General features: G+C 34.2%; 2 protein-coding genes across 2 annotated transcripts in view; one reads left to right on the forward strand and one right to left on the reverse strand.

The window, feature by feature from the left end:
* LOC145667827 (uncharacterized) overlaps positions 1 to 8,909 on the forward strand; it is a 99,158-nt gene extending 90,249 nt beyond the window's left edge. The window contains exon 19 of the mRNA XM_081735259.1: positions 4,431 to 8,909. Within this exon, the coding sequence (XP_081591385.1) occupies positions 4,431 to 4,604 (174 nt within the window). The 3' untranslated portion in view covers positions 4,605 to 8,909. The remainder of the gene's footprint in view (positions 1 to 4,430) is intronic.
* Positions 8,910 to 10,141: 1,232 nt separating this feature from the next.
* The window catches only part of IntS11 (integrator complex subunit 11), a 60,138-nt gene continuing 51,832 nt past the window's right edge, over positions 10,142 to 18,447 (reverse strand). The window contains exon 13 of the mRNA XM_081736714.1: positions 10,142 to 10,273. Coding sequence (XP_081592840.1) covers positions 10,220 to 10,273 — 54 coding nt within the window. The 3' untranslated portion in view covers positions 10,142 to 10,219. The remainder of the gene's footprint in view (positions 10,274 to 18,447) is intronic.

Raw genomic sequence — 18,447 nt, forward strand, 5'->3', positions numbered from 1 at the left:
CCAATTAGCAGGAATGATACGGAGAATAAGGATAAAGGAATGAAAACGTTATAAGTATCATTCAATAGAGCTCTTTATGGCCTTCTCAGAAGTACTTTCAATTTCACGCCGTTCGATTCCATTTCCAAGTAATTCGATACCATTCGAAATTTCTGATTTGCTTTGTTTTTCATATTTCGTCGAAATTAACACTTTTTAGCAATGCTAACTGCTTTAACAATATGCTGCGAAGAATGCACCATTACTTGGTGTATAAAACAACTCAAAGTAGTTCGAAATAAACTAATACGAGGGCAGATCAAGAAATAATGACAATAATTTATGTAGAAAATGTGAGAGATACACAACAAGAATATATTCAAAGTAAAGGCTCATATTAAAGTTAGTTTTCAAGCTACTCACCAAATCTCTCAACATATTTACCCCATCGTGGCACAAGTTTCCAAATACCTTGTTCATAGAAATCCGTCTTTTGGAAGTACAGACAACCGTGCACAATCGATTTGACTTTGTCTTTGGTATTGGCACGTTGGCTGCCCAAGAATTTCTTTCAGCGGGCAAAAATAGATGCAGATCAGAATTGTACGGCGCGTGCTCGAGCACCTCTAACCTAAACTTCTTGAGTTTCTTACGAACAGAAGTAGCAACATAGATGTGTGCAATGTCATGAAAATGTCTGGCATTTACAGCAATAACGTTGGGGCGTTTCTCATGAAATGGACGCTGCAAGTTGACCGATGCAGTTTCACACAATACAGCATTCCCAGTGGCCCTTCGTGTTAGAAATCCACCAGTAGAACCCCCTGCATACCTTAGAATACAGTCACTAGCACTTTGCTTTCCTAGTGGTGGAGAGTCGCTGTTTTCATTATGAGGATGCCCGCTTTGTTTCAGGCGTGTAGTGACACATCTAAGATTCGTCATTTGTAACGATACCTTCCAGAAAAGAATGTCCTTCTTCAGCGTACCTGCCAAGTGGTTCAAGGATGTCATCATTCGTCGCCTCTTATAGTCGTCTGTGAGGTTCTTTGGCTCCCACAGAGCACTCACTTTACGAAATTTTAGTTTGTCATCCATCACATCATACATTGTACGATAGGAAATGTTGAAAATGTTCGAAGATAGATTCACCAGTCATTACGAATTGACTCCTCAATGGCCAGGACACAGTGGTGGTCTTACCTTGAAGCGATAGACTCGTTAAGTCACTCAATTAAAAAGGATGAAGTAGTTTTCTGTTTAGCTATTCCTTTCTCATCAAATATTCGTTACATAAAATCAACCATTCCAATGTTAAAATCTTAACCACTGACACCATTGATTCATCTACACTTTGATTTTCAATGCTGACTTGCATGTCTTACTTCCTAGTGCACTGCTTTTTTCCAGACATTGCACGGAGTTGAGGAATAGAAAGTTCGAGTACCATTATCACGGTTACCACCCCACGTTGAAGTGGTGTAGCTCTTGCGATTCTTCAGTTCAGATAAGTCATAAAAGCTTCTACGTGTCAGTTCAAAATACAATGCTGGAAGTTTAATTCTAACCATTACCAGACAATCGTTTAACCATAAATTTAGCAATTCTAGTCTATTTTTGTTGTATGAATAAATACAGGATAGGCTTACATCAGATTCCCTTAAATATAGATCGCACTAAATTTAATACTTTGTACACATATATCGCTCAATACTCCTGAAAGGGTGTTCAAAATGTTGCTTTAATTAGTTGTGAACGTGGAATTATATAAGTGGAAAGCAAGCGTATACAATTACGTTCCTTGCCAAACACATATTATTTTGCAATATGAGTAAAATTGTAACATTTGCATTTAAAAAAAAAAAAAAAACTGCATTAATATATAGTGTCGCAACCCACTGGTGAGTTCTGAAAATATTTTTGATGGGTCACGAAATATTTATATCAGACTAAACTATTAAATTAGCGTTAACAGTTTCTGTTGTGTAAAGAATGATTTTTTTTTTTTTTTTTTTGTGAAACTTTTGGTGAATCTTTGCGAACTCATAACTTTCTTCACTATATAACTGGGTGAAACAAGAAAGAGATCCAATTGAAAGTGAAATTCAACTCTTTTTAGCATTAAGACTCTCTGGCGTAGTTAAGGATGCATGATTCCCCAGCGAAAATGTCAAAAGCCCCATGAAGAGACGTAAAATTTATACAGCAATACAAAAATATTTTGACTTTGGATGTTCCATCTAGTCAGTCACTACTTGCTCATATTATACAAAAATTACACTTAATTATTATTTCCAGCTTGATGACTGTTATTCTCAATGTTACTAAACAAGAAGTAAAAGTCAGTCCGTTCTAAGCTAAAAATCTATTAAACACTAGTTGTTCTCCCACGCCTTCGGCTCGCTGTATGCTGTAAACTAAGGTCGTGATTAATTGAAGTTCTAATTGTTTACATTTATTTATTTATTTATTTTTTGCTTTGCTCATCAAGTAATTTAGTTACACAAACAGTAATGCTCAAATCTAAATAGGGTTAGGCCTGTTAATGATAGTCTGTTTCATGTGGATTAGTGGTAAAAGCTTGCAAAAGGGAAGTGTTTAGAAACTGTAAACAAGTCATCCATGATGACGGATACTATTTCGAACGATATTTATATACGAGAATAATGATGTATACGTCATAAACGAATGTAATGATCATTTCTGCTGACGTTGCATAAACTCGTTCTTGACACGGGAACGATTGCATCGTAATGATGTAATTCTTGTATACAATTTTGACAGATCTTTTTGCCCTAAAAAATCCGATTTTTAGAAAATTTTTTCTTCGGTATGCAAAATTTTTCTGAGTTACAAATATTCAGGTAGTGAAAAAATTGAAAGAAAATTTTCAAACTAAAATAATTAGTCGTTTTTAAATACTTTTCAATGAGTGGAAAAAATTTTCAACTTCAAAAACATTAAACAAAGATGATACGAAACTTAAAGTATGTGCTCAATAATAATAATAATAATAATAATAATAATAATAATAATAATAATAATAATAATAATAATAATAATAATAAACGGAAGTTTTTACAATCTTTAAATATTTTACATTTAAATTTAAAAGTGATAATTAAAAACTTTGAAAGAACTTTTAAATAAGTGCAAGAATATTTTAAAATAGATAATTTAATTTTAAAAATCTTTTAATGAGTGCACAATTTTTAAACTTGAAAATTTAAACAAAGATGTTCAAACAAAAAGTTTTGAAACGGTGATCACAAAATTTTAAAACAAAATTCAAACTTTTGGAATGCTCAATCAATCAACTTGCATCAAGGATAGTTTTCCACTAGCAAACTAGCTACAATCCAAAGCTTCAAAAAGTTTCAAACTAAAATTTTAAAACACTGGTCGATATATCATAACGATGCTTAAACACAAACCTCTGGCTTCCTGAACATTAGACTAAATTGAATCAATGTACTACTTAAGTTGCAAGTAAATTTGCAAATTGTCTACACGCTAGGCCATCTATTGGCATCAGGCATCCTTATTATAACATAACGACGACTCAGTCTGTGCGTAACGCTACCTACAGTCGACCTAAATGGTGTCTCTCTCTGCACTATCTAACGCCAATAGATAGCGCTAGCGTGCACGTAATTTTCCCGTTTAAAAATATTTTGACAATTTAATTGCAAATTTAAAAATTGCATTATTTCAATTTCATTACTTCAAAATAGAGTTCACTCAGACTTTTGTAGAGTGGAACTCGACATATAGTTTATTTATTGCAGTCCAATGTCGAATCACGCTCGACATGCTTTTTGAGACAGCATGGCAAGAACCTGCAAGAAACTGAATACCAAACACAGTAATTAAGCAAATTAATTTGGACTCGCTTAGACAAACTAGGAGAAAACTAAAAAAGGGCCCCAAGGAGCTAATATTTGTGTATTTCTAAGTAATATATAGTGACGATTTAATTGCAAGTTAAACTGTACTGTTTGAATTTAATTTAATTATTTGAAAATGGATAGTGATTATAATGAACAGATATATGCTTTGTTGTTTTATTATAAAGGCAAGACTCGTGACTATATTTAGATTTAAGCATTCACATTTGTGTAACTGCAATTGATGTAAAAAAAAAAAAAAAAAATGTAAACAACTTGAACTTTTAATTAAGCAAGATTTTAATCTATAGTGTACAGCGAACCGAAGGCTTGGGAGGGGGGCAGGAACAACAACTAATAACAATGCTGGACAGAGATGATTTCAGAAGATTTACCCCTGGGATTTCAATATAATGGAAGGTGTAAAGTATTACTGTAAAAATACTGGGAATCCATATTGACCAAGATACATGGCACCAAGAAAATTCGGTTGCTCCGGGGAGACTTTCCCTGAAGTGGTTACTAATAATAGGTCATAATAATAATACATTTATTTTCTTGCAGCTATGGTGCAGTCATGCAAGTCCTGAAATGGAAAAAGCTCTCTTGGCTGATGTGCACAGTCCTCATAGATACAGAGTTATTGGTACCCTGTCCAATTCACCAGAATTTGCCAGAATTTGGAAATGTCCTGCGGGATCACCTATGAACCCTTCAAACAAGTGTCAAATTTGGTGAACGGCAATGTTTGAAACGCGTAATTATATTGTAGTGTATCTTGGACATGAAAAAATTAACAAAATAATTTGTGTTCTGAACTTGTGATTTGACTTGTTGTCAGGGCCGTATGTAGGAATTTGTCTCGGGAAGTCCAAAGCTTTTCGCGCACAGTTCAAAGTCATTATTATGATAAATTATATTAAAATTTGTAAAATTATCCCTAGAATTAGACTAAATTGGGATTTCGGAGTGTCTGAACCCCCAGGACCCATCACCTACTTACATCCCTGGTCAATGTATTTATTAATGATGAATGAACTGAAACCTTTTGTCTTGAATATCTACTATGAAGACTGATGTATTTCTGTAAGTACTACAGTGTTAGAGACGTATGTGTGTGTAAATACAATTGTTAAGTATATTCTAGGTCAGTGGTATTCAACCTGGAGTACGCGTATTCCCAGAGGTACACGGTAACTTGTTATGGGGTACGTAAAATCCAAAATAACATAGTTCTATTATAGTCTGAATCTCCTGTTTATAATAAAAGTGGATTATTTAATTGATAAGTAATACGATCTATAATTTAATTTTTACATAGTTATGCATACCTATATAGATTCAATTAAGGTTAGCTTGAATCTGGGGGTACACGTTTAAATGGATACGTATTGTTAAAGGTTAAAAAAAAAATATATTAAAAAAAAATGATGATTAATACCACTGCTCCAGGTTATATTGACCTATAATTTGCGTTCATTTTGTGAAATGAATGCGTTCGTTCTTTAAAATCGCACTAGAATCAAAAATTATTTTGACCAGCATGTTATTTTAAAATGATTATTTGTATATTCCCCAATGTCTATGAGAACTGGTGAAGTTGAATGTATAACAGGCGAAGCGTTGAATGTATAATAGGCGAAGTTGAATGTAAATATGTAAATATAAACACGGACACGGACAGAGTTAAATATTTTCGGAGTAGTCCAAGCAAAACGATGAGTACAAAAATTCATTTATAAACAGTCGTATTTCATAATTCGCGGTAAAATTATTCATAGGTATGGTAAAGAGTGTAATTAATAAGCTATTGTTACAAAATCTAATGATCAATAATCTAGCATTTGTACACAGTTGAAAAATATCCGCTGTATGGAGTTAGTAGCACAATTATCATTAAGGTATACACGTTTTTATACAACGAGATAACGATAATTATCAAAAAAATTGATTTAAAAAAATCAAAACGTAGTTCCCAACCAAATATTGTTTTGTAATACCAAATACAGCTGTGTATTCTCAGTGTTTATATATATATATATATATATATAAAATTAGTAACACTTGCTACACTATGTTAATCAATATTTTGAATAGCTGAACGAATATTGGTTAACGACATGAATGAACATCAAAATAAAAATGGAAGCGTGTGCAATATATTGGTATATTTGTTTTAAATGCATTTAGGACAGGGGTGTAGCCATAAGGGAGGGGTTAATGGGAGCTCAGCCCCCACCAAATGGAGTATCAGTTGTATGTTTATTAAACTTGTTTAATACTTACAGCAGATGAACAGAATATGAAATAAAAAATACTTACGAAGAAAATCAAAGTCGAAGTCAAAATAAGAAATCAAACAAGTGGACTTACATAAACAACTTTTGTTCCCTTATGAACATTTTATTAGTGCATTTCCTACAGCCTGTGGTTCTAATTACACACACTATCAAGATGCATTTTTCAATAAGGTGCATACTGAAAATATAATAATAATAATAATAATAATGCGTATGTGTGATTATGTGTTTGTTATTAATGTTTTCGTATTCTGAAGAACACTTTGAGTTTTTCTTAGTATATAAAAGCCCGACCCCTTAATAAGGTAATGGTCCTCCTTAAAAAAACTTGGTGGCTACAACGCTGACTTTGGGTCATCAATACAAATTGAACAAATAATACAAGTGCACATGAAGTTTGTGTAAAATATGAAGACAACTTGAATTTGAATAAAATTGTTTCTATTGCACATTCTTGGGGTATTACGTAGACATTCTTTTCACTACCCACGGGAATTCAACATCATTACATGTTCAGATACCTAGGAATATCTCGGGAATAAATTTCCTCCAGCAAAAGCATAGGAATATGCGCTTCTCTCCTACTTTGTGCCAGGGGCGGATCCAGGACCGACTTCTGGGGGGGGGCGGTGGGTTGTCATACTGCTACTTTCAAGGGCTCCAAACTTTGGGATGGGTTTTATTTATATATATAAAATAAGAAAGTTTCCTCTTCTGGGGCCGATCGCCCCCCCTGGATCCGCCCCTGCTTTGTGCCTTGTTTATTGTTTATAGAATAATCTAATAATATAATTATACATTTAATTTCAATTAAACAAGAACAAATTTCCATGGGTATAAATAAAACAAAATGTTATTCAGAAATATGAAATTGACAGGAATTTTATAAGCTGTCTCTAAGAACTCTTGTGTGCTCTGATGGTGAACGTCCTAAAGTTTAACTTTTAAATAATCAAAATTGAAAGTTCTCAAATCAAACGCAGATGTCAAAAAATTAAGGTCTACAACATTTAAAATTACTGGGACTTTTTAGTTGTTTCTTCGTAGTTATAAACACGAAAAACTGTTCAGAAATAAAAATGTGATATTTTAAACACACTGTATCATTTATCATGTACGAGGGCGATTCAAAAAGCAATGCCTCCAATGTGATACCTTTATTTTGTGTTTGACAGATGACACCAATACAGGTATCAGTGGAAAGCTTGCAATGGTGGCATCATTTTTGAACATAGTCCCCATTACGGGCAACACACTTGCGCCAACGCGAAACAAGGATTTCCATGCCGTCGGTGAAGAATTGTGGTGGCTGCTGGGGACACCATTGTCAAATTGCTGCATCCACCTCCACGTCACAACTGTAGTGATGGCTCTTAAGGTGATCATCCTTAAGTGTAAGGATGAGCCAAAAGTCGCAGGGTGCAAGATTCGGACTATAGGCAGGATGAGGCAGAATGTCAACAACACTTTGCTAGCACATGGGGCAACTTTGAATTTTTGGGGCGGAGGAGAGGACGAGTGGTGGTACTTCATCAACTGACGCTTCGTTTCCGGGTCGTAATGGTGTATCCACGATTCGTCGCCAATGATGAATATTCCTGGGCGCAAACCTTCTGCAGTCAAAAATTCAATGATAGCCCGCCGTTTCAACCGGACGTCACCACTGGATGCCATGGATTGCTCCATTACTTTGGAATGAGAAGAAATAGGAAGGTGAAACAAGTGACATTTTATAGCTTAAACATCAATGTATTAACGATAAACAGTTCAGAATGTTTACACAACTATTGGCCAAGTAATGGGCTTGGAGGCATCACCTTCTGAATCACCTTCGTATAAACCATCAAACACAAGATTTCATTTACAATTATTTTGACAAACTCTTTAAAGTAGTGTACGCATTATAAGATTATTATAAAACTTAGAACATGATCTGACAAACACAGTTTGGGTTAGGTGGACTTTCTCAAAAAATAAATAGAGTGATATTTTTTAAATGTTTGTGTATATATACCCATGAAAATTGTTGGTCTGATTTTGCACATTCTGCAAATTAAATGTAGTACTTCTGAGGCCTGTTATTTTGTACTGCATCTAGTACGTACTGTCTACTACTTGCTGTCTCCCTTCTGTACAAATATTTGAATATGTATATAATAAATGTAATACTTCTGAGGCCTGTTACTTTGTACTGCATCTAGTACGTACTGTCTACTACTTGCTGTCTCCCTTCTGTACAAATATTTGAATATGTATATAAAAGATATTTTATTACTATATTACTTAACTAATGAAAAGTCGACTTCATGCTCATACTTGTATATATGTAACTAACTTGTGATATTTGAAATTGTATTTCCTGGATACTAAACTTTAATAGTATTGTAGTATAGTTTTTTTCCTTTTATTTTGCATTTCCTCTCAGATTATAATTTGTGAAGTGTATTTACTGTCCATACATTATCACAACTTTGAGCTTACATGTTGTTGCCGGCTAACATGAACAGCACTATTGGGTTCTAAATCAATGAATTTTTAACCAAAATTAACAATATGTGAGGTGTGTCACCGGAATGTGCACAGTGTAGTTTTGGTGGTAGATCACATAGCCATTCGCACTCAATCCTGTTCGGACATGTTGAGACCAACTGACTTAAACTTCACGAAGTAGTAGAAGAAATAGCATGCGTGTGATGTGTTATTGACGGAAAATGACTGATCTGTGGCATCGTTAGGTATTCGCGAGTCCGTGAAGTCAATTATAACATTTTATTCTCCTGACTTATCATGCGACTTCTGGCTGTTTCCAAAATTTAAAATGCCAGCTTTCATAATATTCCGAACATCCAAAGCGCCTGGACAAATTGCGAAACGTTCCGAAGAACAAATATTAGGCCCAACAGTGAGAAACTGCAGACTAGCCAACTGCTAACTTGGCTAGTGAGTTCATCCTGAAAGTCGAACGTTGTAATTCGCCGCTTTGCCTAGATTAACCAACGAACTCAATTGCCAACGTAGCCCAAATGAAAGAAATAAAACTGCAATTAAGAGTTTGAGAAGAAAAGTGCTCCACGCATGACAGTAAGTTGTTCATTAGCCAACAGCGCTTTACGTTGGACCAATGTCTTTTTCAACTTTATTCCTGAAATTACCAATCTCAACCGTGCCGATCATCAGCCTGCATTGAGTCTACAAGTACGTTGCTAAAAGGAGATGAGTTTCAGAAATGTTTTTCCAGCACTGCCACAGTCGTTTCGCTTTACAAGGGTACTTCCAAGGTGATAAGGGATTACTAATGTATAAGTAAACAAAAGTTTATTTTTACAGCTGATTCAATCAGGAATTGAACTGTCAACACCACACATTTAATTGTTAAGTACTACCAATAGTTGCTGCGAGAAAGAAACTACTCGAGCCAACTTTAAATTACGCACTTTTGAAACAATTTTCACTTTTTTTTAAAAAAAAAAAAAATATTACAGCAATCAGTAAGTAAAGAAAACTTCTATGTTTAATAGTTGCATTAAGTAATTATGGATTTTAAATAACATCTAAATCATTTCGTCAAGTATCAAATATTTTACAATTGAGTCCAAAATGTTCTATTCAGCTTCCCAAACTGATCGGAAATTATTATTTAATGGAATGTGGATTATTTTTAAGTCTAACTGCACACAAGAACAGAAATAAGAAATTGTTACAAACCTTGAAATTGCCCTATATTGGTCGTTCAGAGCTCATGTTCAAATTCAGTATTGAGTAGTACATTCTCAATTTACACGATATTCGACACATCCAACCTAGTGATCGAACACGGGGCAACAACCATAGAAAGCGAGCATATAAACTATTCCATTACTTACTTCCTCTGAGTCAGCTTACACAGTGCTTGGTGATGAACCGATCTCTCTGCGCATGAAAAAAGTTTGGGACTCACAAAGTAGGGAAATCTATACATATATAATAAAAATCTAATTTCTTACAAACGTTTCAGGCATTTATTTTATAAAATTTTACATGAAATAAATATCACAGTCAAAGTTTTACCACTCTTCATGTCCCGCTAGTCTGCAGCAGAGATAATATATAGCTACCAAGATCTTCATCCTGTGATTATAAAGGAATATAAAAATAAACTCCAGTACACACTAAATATTACTGGAACTGGTACAAGATAGAATGTTAGGTAAAATATCACATAAGCTCTCTACAATTAACTTCTATCCACAAATGCCCCAGTTATATTTAATAGGACACCACAACACACAATATACAATCACAATACACTTGTGTCCAGTCCTTAATGGGACACCATGGGAAAGTGATACAAATCTCCGGAATCGCACTGTGTGAAAAATACCGAGGCCAAATGACACTGAAGGCCAAATCAAGACGAAACATACTTTCATATTACGAAAGAATTTCACAATGCAATCCACAAGAAACAGACCACACACATAGGAAGTGGATCGTTTTTTTAATTTACTATTCCTTTCCTTATCTATCAATTACCACGATTCCCCTAGGAAGTGGATCGTTTTTTAATTTACTATTCCTTTCCTTATCTATCAATTACCACGATTCCCCATCCAATCATTTATAGCCTAAACTAACTTCCAAATACAAAGGAAATTTGCAGAAAAGTAAATAATAAATTAAAATTATGCTATATATCACGACTTTATCTAAGAAGTATCAATATATCGTGCCTTCCATTTTAATTCAGGCAGAGCATGTACCATCACCATCTCAGATATTGTTGAAACTTTTTTTTTTTTTTTATAGCAACTAGACATGTTTTTAAGAGACCCATATTTTTTTGTTTTGTCGAAAAAAATTTTCCCGCCAAGTAATGGGCCATCAAATACGGGTAGTACAATTTATGAATTGCAGAAGACATGGAAAATGGTCAACTTCGGAGCCTCACCATTCGGCTATGGAGACAGGTAGAGTTATAATTCTTGTTGTGGTATGTACTACCATGAGCAAAATAAATGACGCGTCTCTTTATTTTGAAGTTTTTTGAAAATATCTCCGTTTTCTTTATATGTTCGAAATTTCGGAAGGTTTCCCCAGCAGGACAGGTTAATAACAAACCCGTTTTTAATATTTGTGTTAGATATTAGCTTAAAATAAATAAATTAGAAGCAAAAAACATTAAATCGACAGAAATCTCGAGAATTACCAACTCTGCTAAAGTGGGAAATTTTCAAGAACACGAGGGAATTCTGCATTTCAACACGAAGAAGCGACATCTATGTCATTGAGAGAAATGTGGATTAAATCTACAAACTAAACTTTTAACGAATATTTCTAGTATGTCTTATTATATGCATTATCTGCAAACTCCAAATATATGAATATATGCTAAGCATTAACATAAAGATAGAGCAAATAGTGGAAATTATCTATGGAAAAGGACGAATTGGTAGGACGATCATAATGAAATATCGTCTTTACCAGAACAGGCTCAGTTCACTTAAAAAAACAAATAGCTCAGTAGTTAAAGCAACGAGTCTGTATGCTGAAGGTAGCGGGTTCGATCCCATGGAAGTGCCGTTATCATTTTTATCACTATTTATTTATTTTTTTATGTGGGAAAGAATCAAATTGTAACGTATGTGTAAAACTCATGACGATACCAAAAAAAAAAAAAAAAAAATGCCGTTGTCGCACTTGCATTAGCGTCCCTAATTTTGTTTGCAAACAGTTTCGTAATTATTTCCCCTGTGCTCACTGCTCACCATATGCTTGCTGGCGCATAACGAATGTTTCCCAGTAAATGTTAATTCTAATTTGGAGAATTTTATAAAGTTTCACAATATTTCTCACTAGATAGTCTTCTATCTACGTGTTTGGATATTTTGATAACAGATTTCCCTATTAAATGTTTAATTTTCCCTAGATGTTTAATTACGGAAAAGTTTTACAATGTATTTGTATTGAATTGAAATTGTTCTGAATTTACTACATAAGGTAAGTAGACCGAAGGAGGAGAACTCAAGTAATTGATATTCTACGTAAAAGCAACCTATTGTAGAATGATGATGCTTCTTACCTTCAGCACATAATCTTTACGTTAGAGAGTCAGACAGAGAAAAATCCTGGTTTTTCCTCCTCTATGACCACCCATCTTAAACCTCTACATATCATTGTTCGTCTCACAAAATTTCGGTGCTCCAAAAACATTCAAATAATAATAATAATAATAATAATAATAATAATAATCCTGAATATGCCATCCTTACATAATGTAAGGATATCTTAGTTTCCTAGTTTAAATCTTAAATATCTTAGTTTAAAATGCTTTCTTTAGTACTTATTTGAGCAACCATGTAGGAGGGGGTACGACTTTTTATTTTGCCCCTCTCATTTCAGTACTCTTCCAACAGAAAGTAATTTTTGATAAGAAGGACAGACAAAATGAATAAGAAATATATTTACAGCATCCTCTCCCCTTTCATGATTGGAATATCACGTAATATTTTTTATTCTACGAAAGATGGCCCTGTGCGGTTAGGGGTAGGTAACTAAAAAAATACCTAATATATAGCGCCCCTTGATTGTAATATTACCGCTTCTTTATTTGTACGAGGGAGCCCCTACACAATCAAGGGTGACAAAAAGAATAGGAAGAGTGTCTATTGATTCCAGTGGTGGATCCAGCACGAACTCCTGGGGGAGGGGAGGGGAAGTGAAACATTCTTTTGATGATGTGAAGCTGTCACAAATTACCACTTAACTAAACTAAACAATGGTGGGGGGAACCGGAACCCAGTCAGTTTAAATTGATGTAAAAGTTTAATTTTTGGCTTCATATTAAAGTTTTGGTTTCAAATGAGAATTTCAGTCCAAGTGGTCAATGATCAAATCTCGTGGGGCTCTTCAGTGTAGGCTAATACGGCCCCCTTATGAGAAAAGGCAAAATTATTAACATGTTTATAACTTTCGAATTTTTCGTCTATTTTAAATAAATATTTTGCTTCGTATTAAAGTGTTGGTTCCAAATGACACATTCAGTCCGAGTGGACAATGATCAAATCTCCGGGGGGGGGGGCTTCAGTATAGGGGGCTACGGCTCCCTTATGGGGAAAGGCAAAAATATGAAAATGCTTATAACTTCCGAATTTTCCGTCTACTTTAAAGAAATTATTGGCTTCATATTAAAGTCTTGGCTTCAAATGACAATTTCAGTCCGTGTGGACAATGATCAAATCTCGGAGGGCTCTTCGGTGTAGGGGTTTCGGCTTCTTTATGGGACAAGATTCACGTAGTTGATATTGCAAAATTGTTTTGTATATATAAGTGGAAACTTGCACCATTTGGTTAATTTTACCTCTTATGTTTTGCAGATTCATATTCCAAACAATAGTTACTTCGCAGAGCTAAAAGAAGGCACTTACTAGTTTCATTAAAATGAAATGTCTTTTATGAGAGGAGCAGACGAACGAACAGGCACCCAAACGTTGGTTGAGTCGTACGGTTGAAACTCGTTAAGCTCGCTTCAATTATTATTATTATTATTATTATTATTATTATTATTATTATTATTATTATTATTATTATTAATAATAATAATAATAATAATAATAATAATAATAATAATAAAGCATTGCAGGGACCTTTGGTGCAGGGGGTCCGTGGCTCGATTCCACTTCGTGCCAAGTGAAATTTGAGGTGGACAAATACCGTGTGCATGGGTATGTGTTTTCTTGAGATTTTCCATTTTCCTCCCACTTTCTTCATTTCACCATTTCATTCATCATCATTCTCCCTTAGCGTAGGTGCATAATCGTCCAACGTTAAACTAGATATTACAATTTCAATAATAATAATAATAAAAATTAATTCAACTGAAAGGACTGTAATTTATGTGGACAGCAATTATCATAAATATGCAACCATTATAAAAACAATGCTTTGAGTAGAAAGATAATCCTTCCCAAGTGTTAACGAATGCGCACGAGATAAGACATGTCTCGAGAAAGAGACAAGACGCGCTTTGTGACATCCAAGATAATACGAGGCAAATGTTTTGGACACGAGATAGCTTGTAAAATGTCTCGTCTTGTCTGGAATGTCTCGAAAACAAAAGTCTAAGTTTTAAAATTATTTTTCAAGATCTATTCTCTCAGAAGTAGTTCTCTGCCTTAAAATTAATAACGACATTTGTGATTTAAAAAAAGACAAACAATGCCTAAAGTTAATAGTTAACTTTTTGAAAAGAAGCTTCATTAAGGGTGAACCTAAAAGATGTCCACAAACTTCGGGAGGTGATTCGTGACATCAAAAGGAGACAAATGGTCCTCTTGCAGTTTTCGAATTCAGCTTCGTTGTCGAGATACAGGGTTGCCAACTGGTCATGTTTGAGAAACTCACTGGGAATAAATTCAAGTCCAAGAATAAACTACTACTCATACATTTTTCAGGTCAATTGACTTATACCATGTTGTAAGGTCAAATATTTATTTATGAAGTGTGTACAAAATTCGCCTGGGTCTTTTCTGAGAAAATCGTCGAGAAAAAGTCACCTCCAAGAATAAACTACCCCTCGTAAATTTTTCTAAGAGAAATATCTGATACTGCAATATAGGGTTGTTAATTAAATATTGATTAATGAAAAATAAACAAAATTGTTAAAACCATTTTTGAGAAAATAGCGTTTTTCGATTTTCGGCTGTTTGTAAACCACACTTATTTTAGGTGGTAGGAAAAAATGGAAAAGCTCCTGTAAGAATACTAAGTAAACCCTAAGTTTAAAATTTGGTGTAGATAAGTTGAACGGTATGGCCTCTAGGCGAGTGCATATAAAAGTGTGCCGAACGGACGGACCGGAAGGATGGGTGTCGAAAAGTCACATTTTCGGTATGTAGACGCCATGAAACATGTAAATCCGTTGAAATCTGAATTTGATATTATTTTCACAATCACTATATTTTCTCTCTTTTGTCGCTCGAAAAAGAAAAGCCTGAGTTTACCACAAAAAGCTAGGGAGTTTCTCAAAAAATATTCAATTACAGGGCCACCGCACTAAACTTTTTCAATTCAATTTCTTAACTGTGTTAGGCCGCAGTTGTTACTGAAGTGTGTATTTGGATAATACGAATAAAATTATCGTATTATTCAAATACATCGAATGTCAGATTATCGAATAAAAAACTTCGATTGAAGAAAATCCATACTACAAAACTAACTCACACTTTGAGCACATTTTCATTAGACATATAATAGACCAATTAATGCAATCATTGTTTATGAAATATGAAAAAAATCAAATGAGTCACTTTGGGAAAGTCGTTCAAAAAGAACACGTCAGGAGTAACCTACCTCTTGTGTATTGTTTCGAACAATGAGTTAAGATATACTTTTGGTTATTAATGAAATATTTATTTGCGAAATTTGAACAAAATCGCCTGTCGTTCGAGAAAATTGTCGGGGAAATAACCTTGACCCCAAAAATAAACTATCCGTTGTAATTGTTTTTCATAGAAATGACTTATACTAAAATATAGGGTTATTAATGAAATACTTATTTATGAATTATCAATAAAATTGTCCGGGTAATTTTTGAGAAAATCGTGAGGGAAAAATAACTCCCCGAATAAACTATCTCTTGAGGATTCTTTCAGGGTAAGCGAGTTATTCCATATTACTAGGTTTTTAATGAAATATTTATTTCTGAGTACGAACAAAATTGCTTGACTCATTTTTGAGAAAACCGTGGAGGAAAAACACCCCCAAGAGTAAACTACCCCTCGTATATTTTTTCAGGACAAACGAGTTTTGCCAGATTGTTCGGTTATTAACGAAATATTTATTTTTGAAATATGAATAAACTCTTTTGAGTCGTTTTTGAGAAAATCGCCCAGACAACACTCCACCAAGAATAAACTACCCCTCGCATTTTTTTTAGGACAAACGAGTTATGCCATATTGATAAGTTATTAATGAAATCTTTATTTATGAAATATGAACGAAAACATTTGAGTCCATTTTGAGAAAATCACTGAGAAAAAAACTCACCCCCTTAGTATAAACTACCCCTTGTAGATTTTTCTCAGATAAATGCCTTATACCACAAAATAGGGTTGCTAATTAAATATTGATTTATAAAAAAAGAAAGAAAACAAGATCGTTAGAGCCAGTTATGAGAAAATATCTTTTTTCTATTTTCATCGTACAGGAAACTACCCTTGTTTTGGGAGTAGGAGGGAAATAAAAAAAACTACAGGAAATACTATGAAAATCTTAAACTAAAATTTGGTGCAGATAAGTTGAACGGTATGGCTTCTAGGCGAGTGCACAGAAAAGTGTAGTGAACGGACGGACGAACAGATAGACATGTATCGAAAAATAACTTTTTCGGTGTTAGGGGCTATAATACGTGTAAATTCGTTGAAATCTCAAATTTGATTTTTTTTTTCGAACACCATACTTTCTTCTCTCATTTGTCACTTCAAAGTAAAAGGAACTCAGAACTACAGATAAAAGACACCTACTTTTACACATAGACATTTATTGATTTAAAACTGTTTTAGTTTGTGTCATTTCACTTCCAATTGAAAGGTTTTACAATGATTAACGGCATACCAATGACGAGACGGAAGTTTTCAGGAAGTAAATGCATTCAGAAGTCTAGACTGCATTACAGCTATCAGCCTGCTTTTATTTCTGCAATTGTTAACAGCTGTAATTTCGTCCAAATGCTACATGAAATAATTTTTGGTTGACGTCATTGTGTTACTATTTAGTATTGTTCTCTTCAGACTTGGTTGAAGTTTTGTCTTAACGGTTATACATTTTTTCTTTCTTATTTCATCGTTACACATAAGAACAAAATGTTATGGTGAGTGGATAGATTCGAACCTACGAACATTGAGTTTATATTCTTCCAACACTTTACCAATGGACCAAGCTTTGTCTTCACGTTAACGCCCGGTTACAGGGTTTACTACGATTTAAATAAAATGGCTGGCTGTTAGAATTCCCTGCTCACATATTTCGATAAATAATTTTCATTGCTTCGTAGATACGTAGAGCAATGTTTAGATACACATTTTAGGAGAGTGAATTTTGGTGTATATAATAATTTCATGCCAGATAAAAGCTAGATAAGTTTTGATAAAATGTTTCATATGTAGTTCTCAATAATAGGCTTGCTGTTCGGAGTGAAGTTCCAAGGTTCAGCATTGCCTAGCAGTTTTTGCTATTAATATCCCTTCTAACAATATTGGCAGTGGACAAAAGTTAGCCCGTGTTGAAGCTTTTAGCTCCTAATTTAGTTATTTTACTTTATTATTTAACGAATATATTGAAAATTGTCAGCAGGCACGTATGCAGTAATTTATTTCGGGAGAAGTCCGACTTCAATATTAGGATAAATTATAATAAAATTTAAAAGATAATCCTTAAATTTAGGCTAAATTTACAGAAAAGTTGGGATTTCAGAGGGGAGTCCGGACCACCTGGACCCACCCCTAAATGCGTCCTTGTTTGTCCGTAACGTTTCCTCATTTTGAAACCCTCAAAAACTTCGGATATATAAAGGAAAACGAGTTATTTTCGATAAAATATCACTTCAAGGAGACGCGACAGTTTTATTGCACATGGTGGTATCCCAAGTTCACAAGGGCAAGAATTCATTAATTTTGGTTCTCTGTCATTGTGCTCTATCGAAAGGTTAGGTTTGTAACATATTACTCCTACGAACAAGCATGACTGGCTGATAGGAATACTGAACACAACGGAATACTACGAAACGAAAGGATAGGAATACTCCAGAGAAATGCATGCTGAACTTAAGTTTATAGCTACGCTTTGGTGATTTGCCCTCAAGGTCAATCGAGTGGTAATTCAGTTCCGTCTCTGTTCTTAAGCCATGTTCGTATTACTTCGAACAGTTTTGATAATGAAAAGCATGCCTCTTAATATAACAGACTTCTTTCGCGTAAGAAATCGAAACTCAGTTGGTCAGAGCAACTAGTCTGTAAGAATTAGGTTGTTAGTTAGTTAGGAGCCCAGTACGAGTAAGGGTTTTTATTACTATTGTTTTTATCTTTTTTATGTGAGGAAAAATCAAATTGTGACATCGCGATATCTAATGTATTTGATTAGGTAGCTTTGTCTTAGTTAAACTTTAAACATCAGTAACCGTCGAAATTATTTCACTAACCGATCACTTACTGAACATTTCAAACACGTCAAACCAGTGGCATAACATGAAGGTTAACCTCTCCTCCGCAGTCCTTAGTTATGCGTCCGTACTTTCAAGGGCGGACTAA

The sequence above is a fragment of the Thermobia domestica genome, chromosome 13, assembly GCF_964235325.1.
Source record: "Thermobia domestica chromosome 13, izTheDome1.hap1.1, whole genome shotgun sequence".
Lineage (NCBI taxonomy): Eukaryota > Metazoa > Arthropoda > Insecta > Zygentoma > Lepismatidae > Thermobia > Thermobia domestica.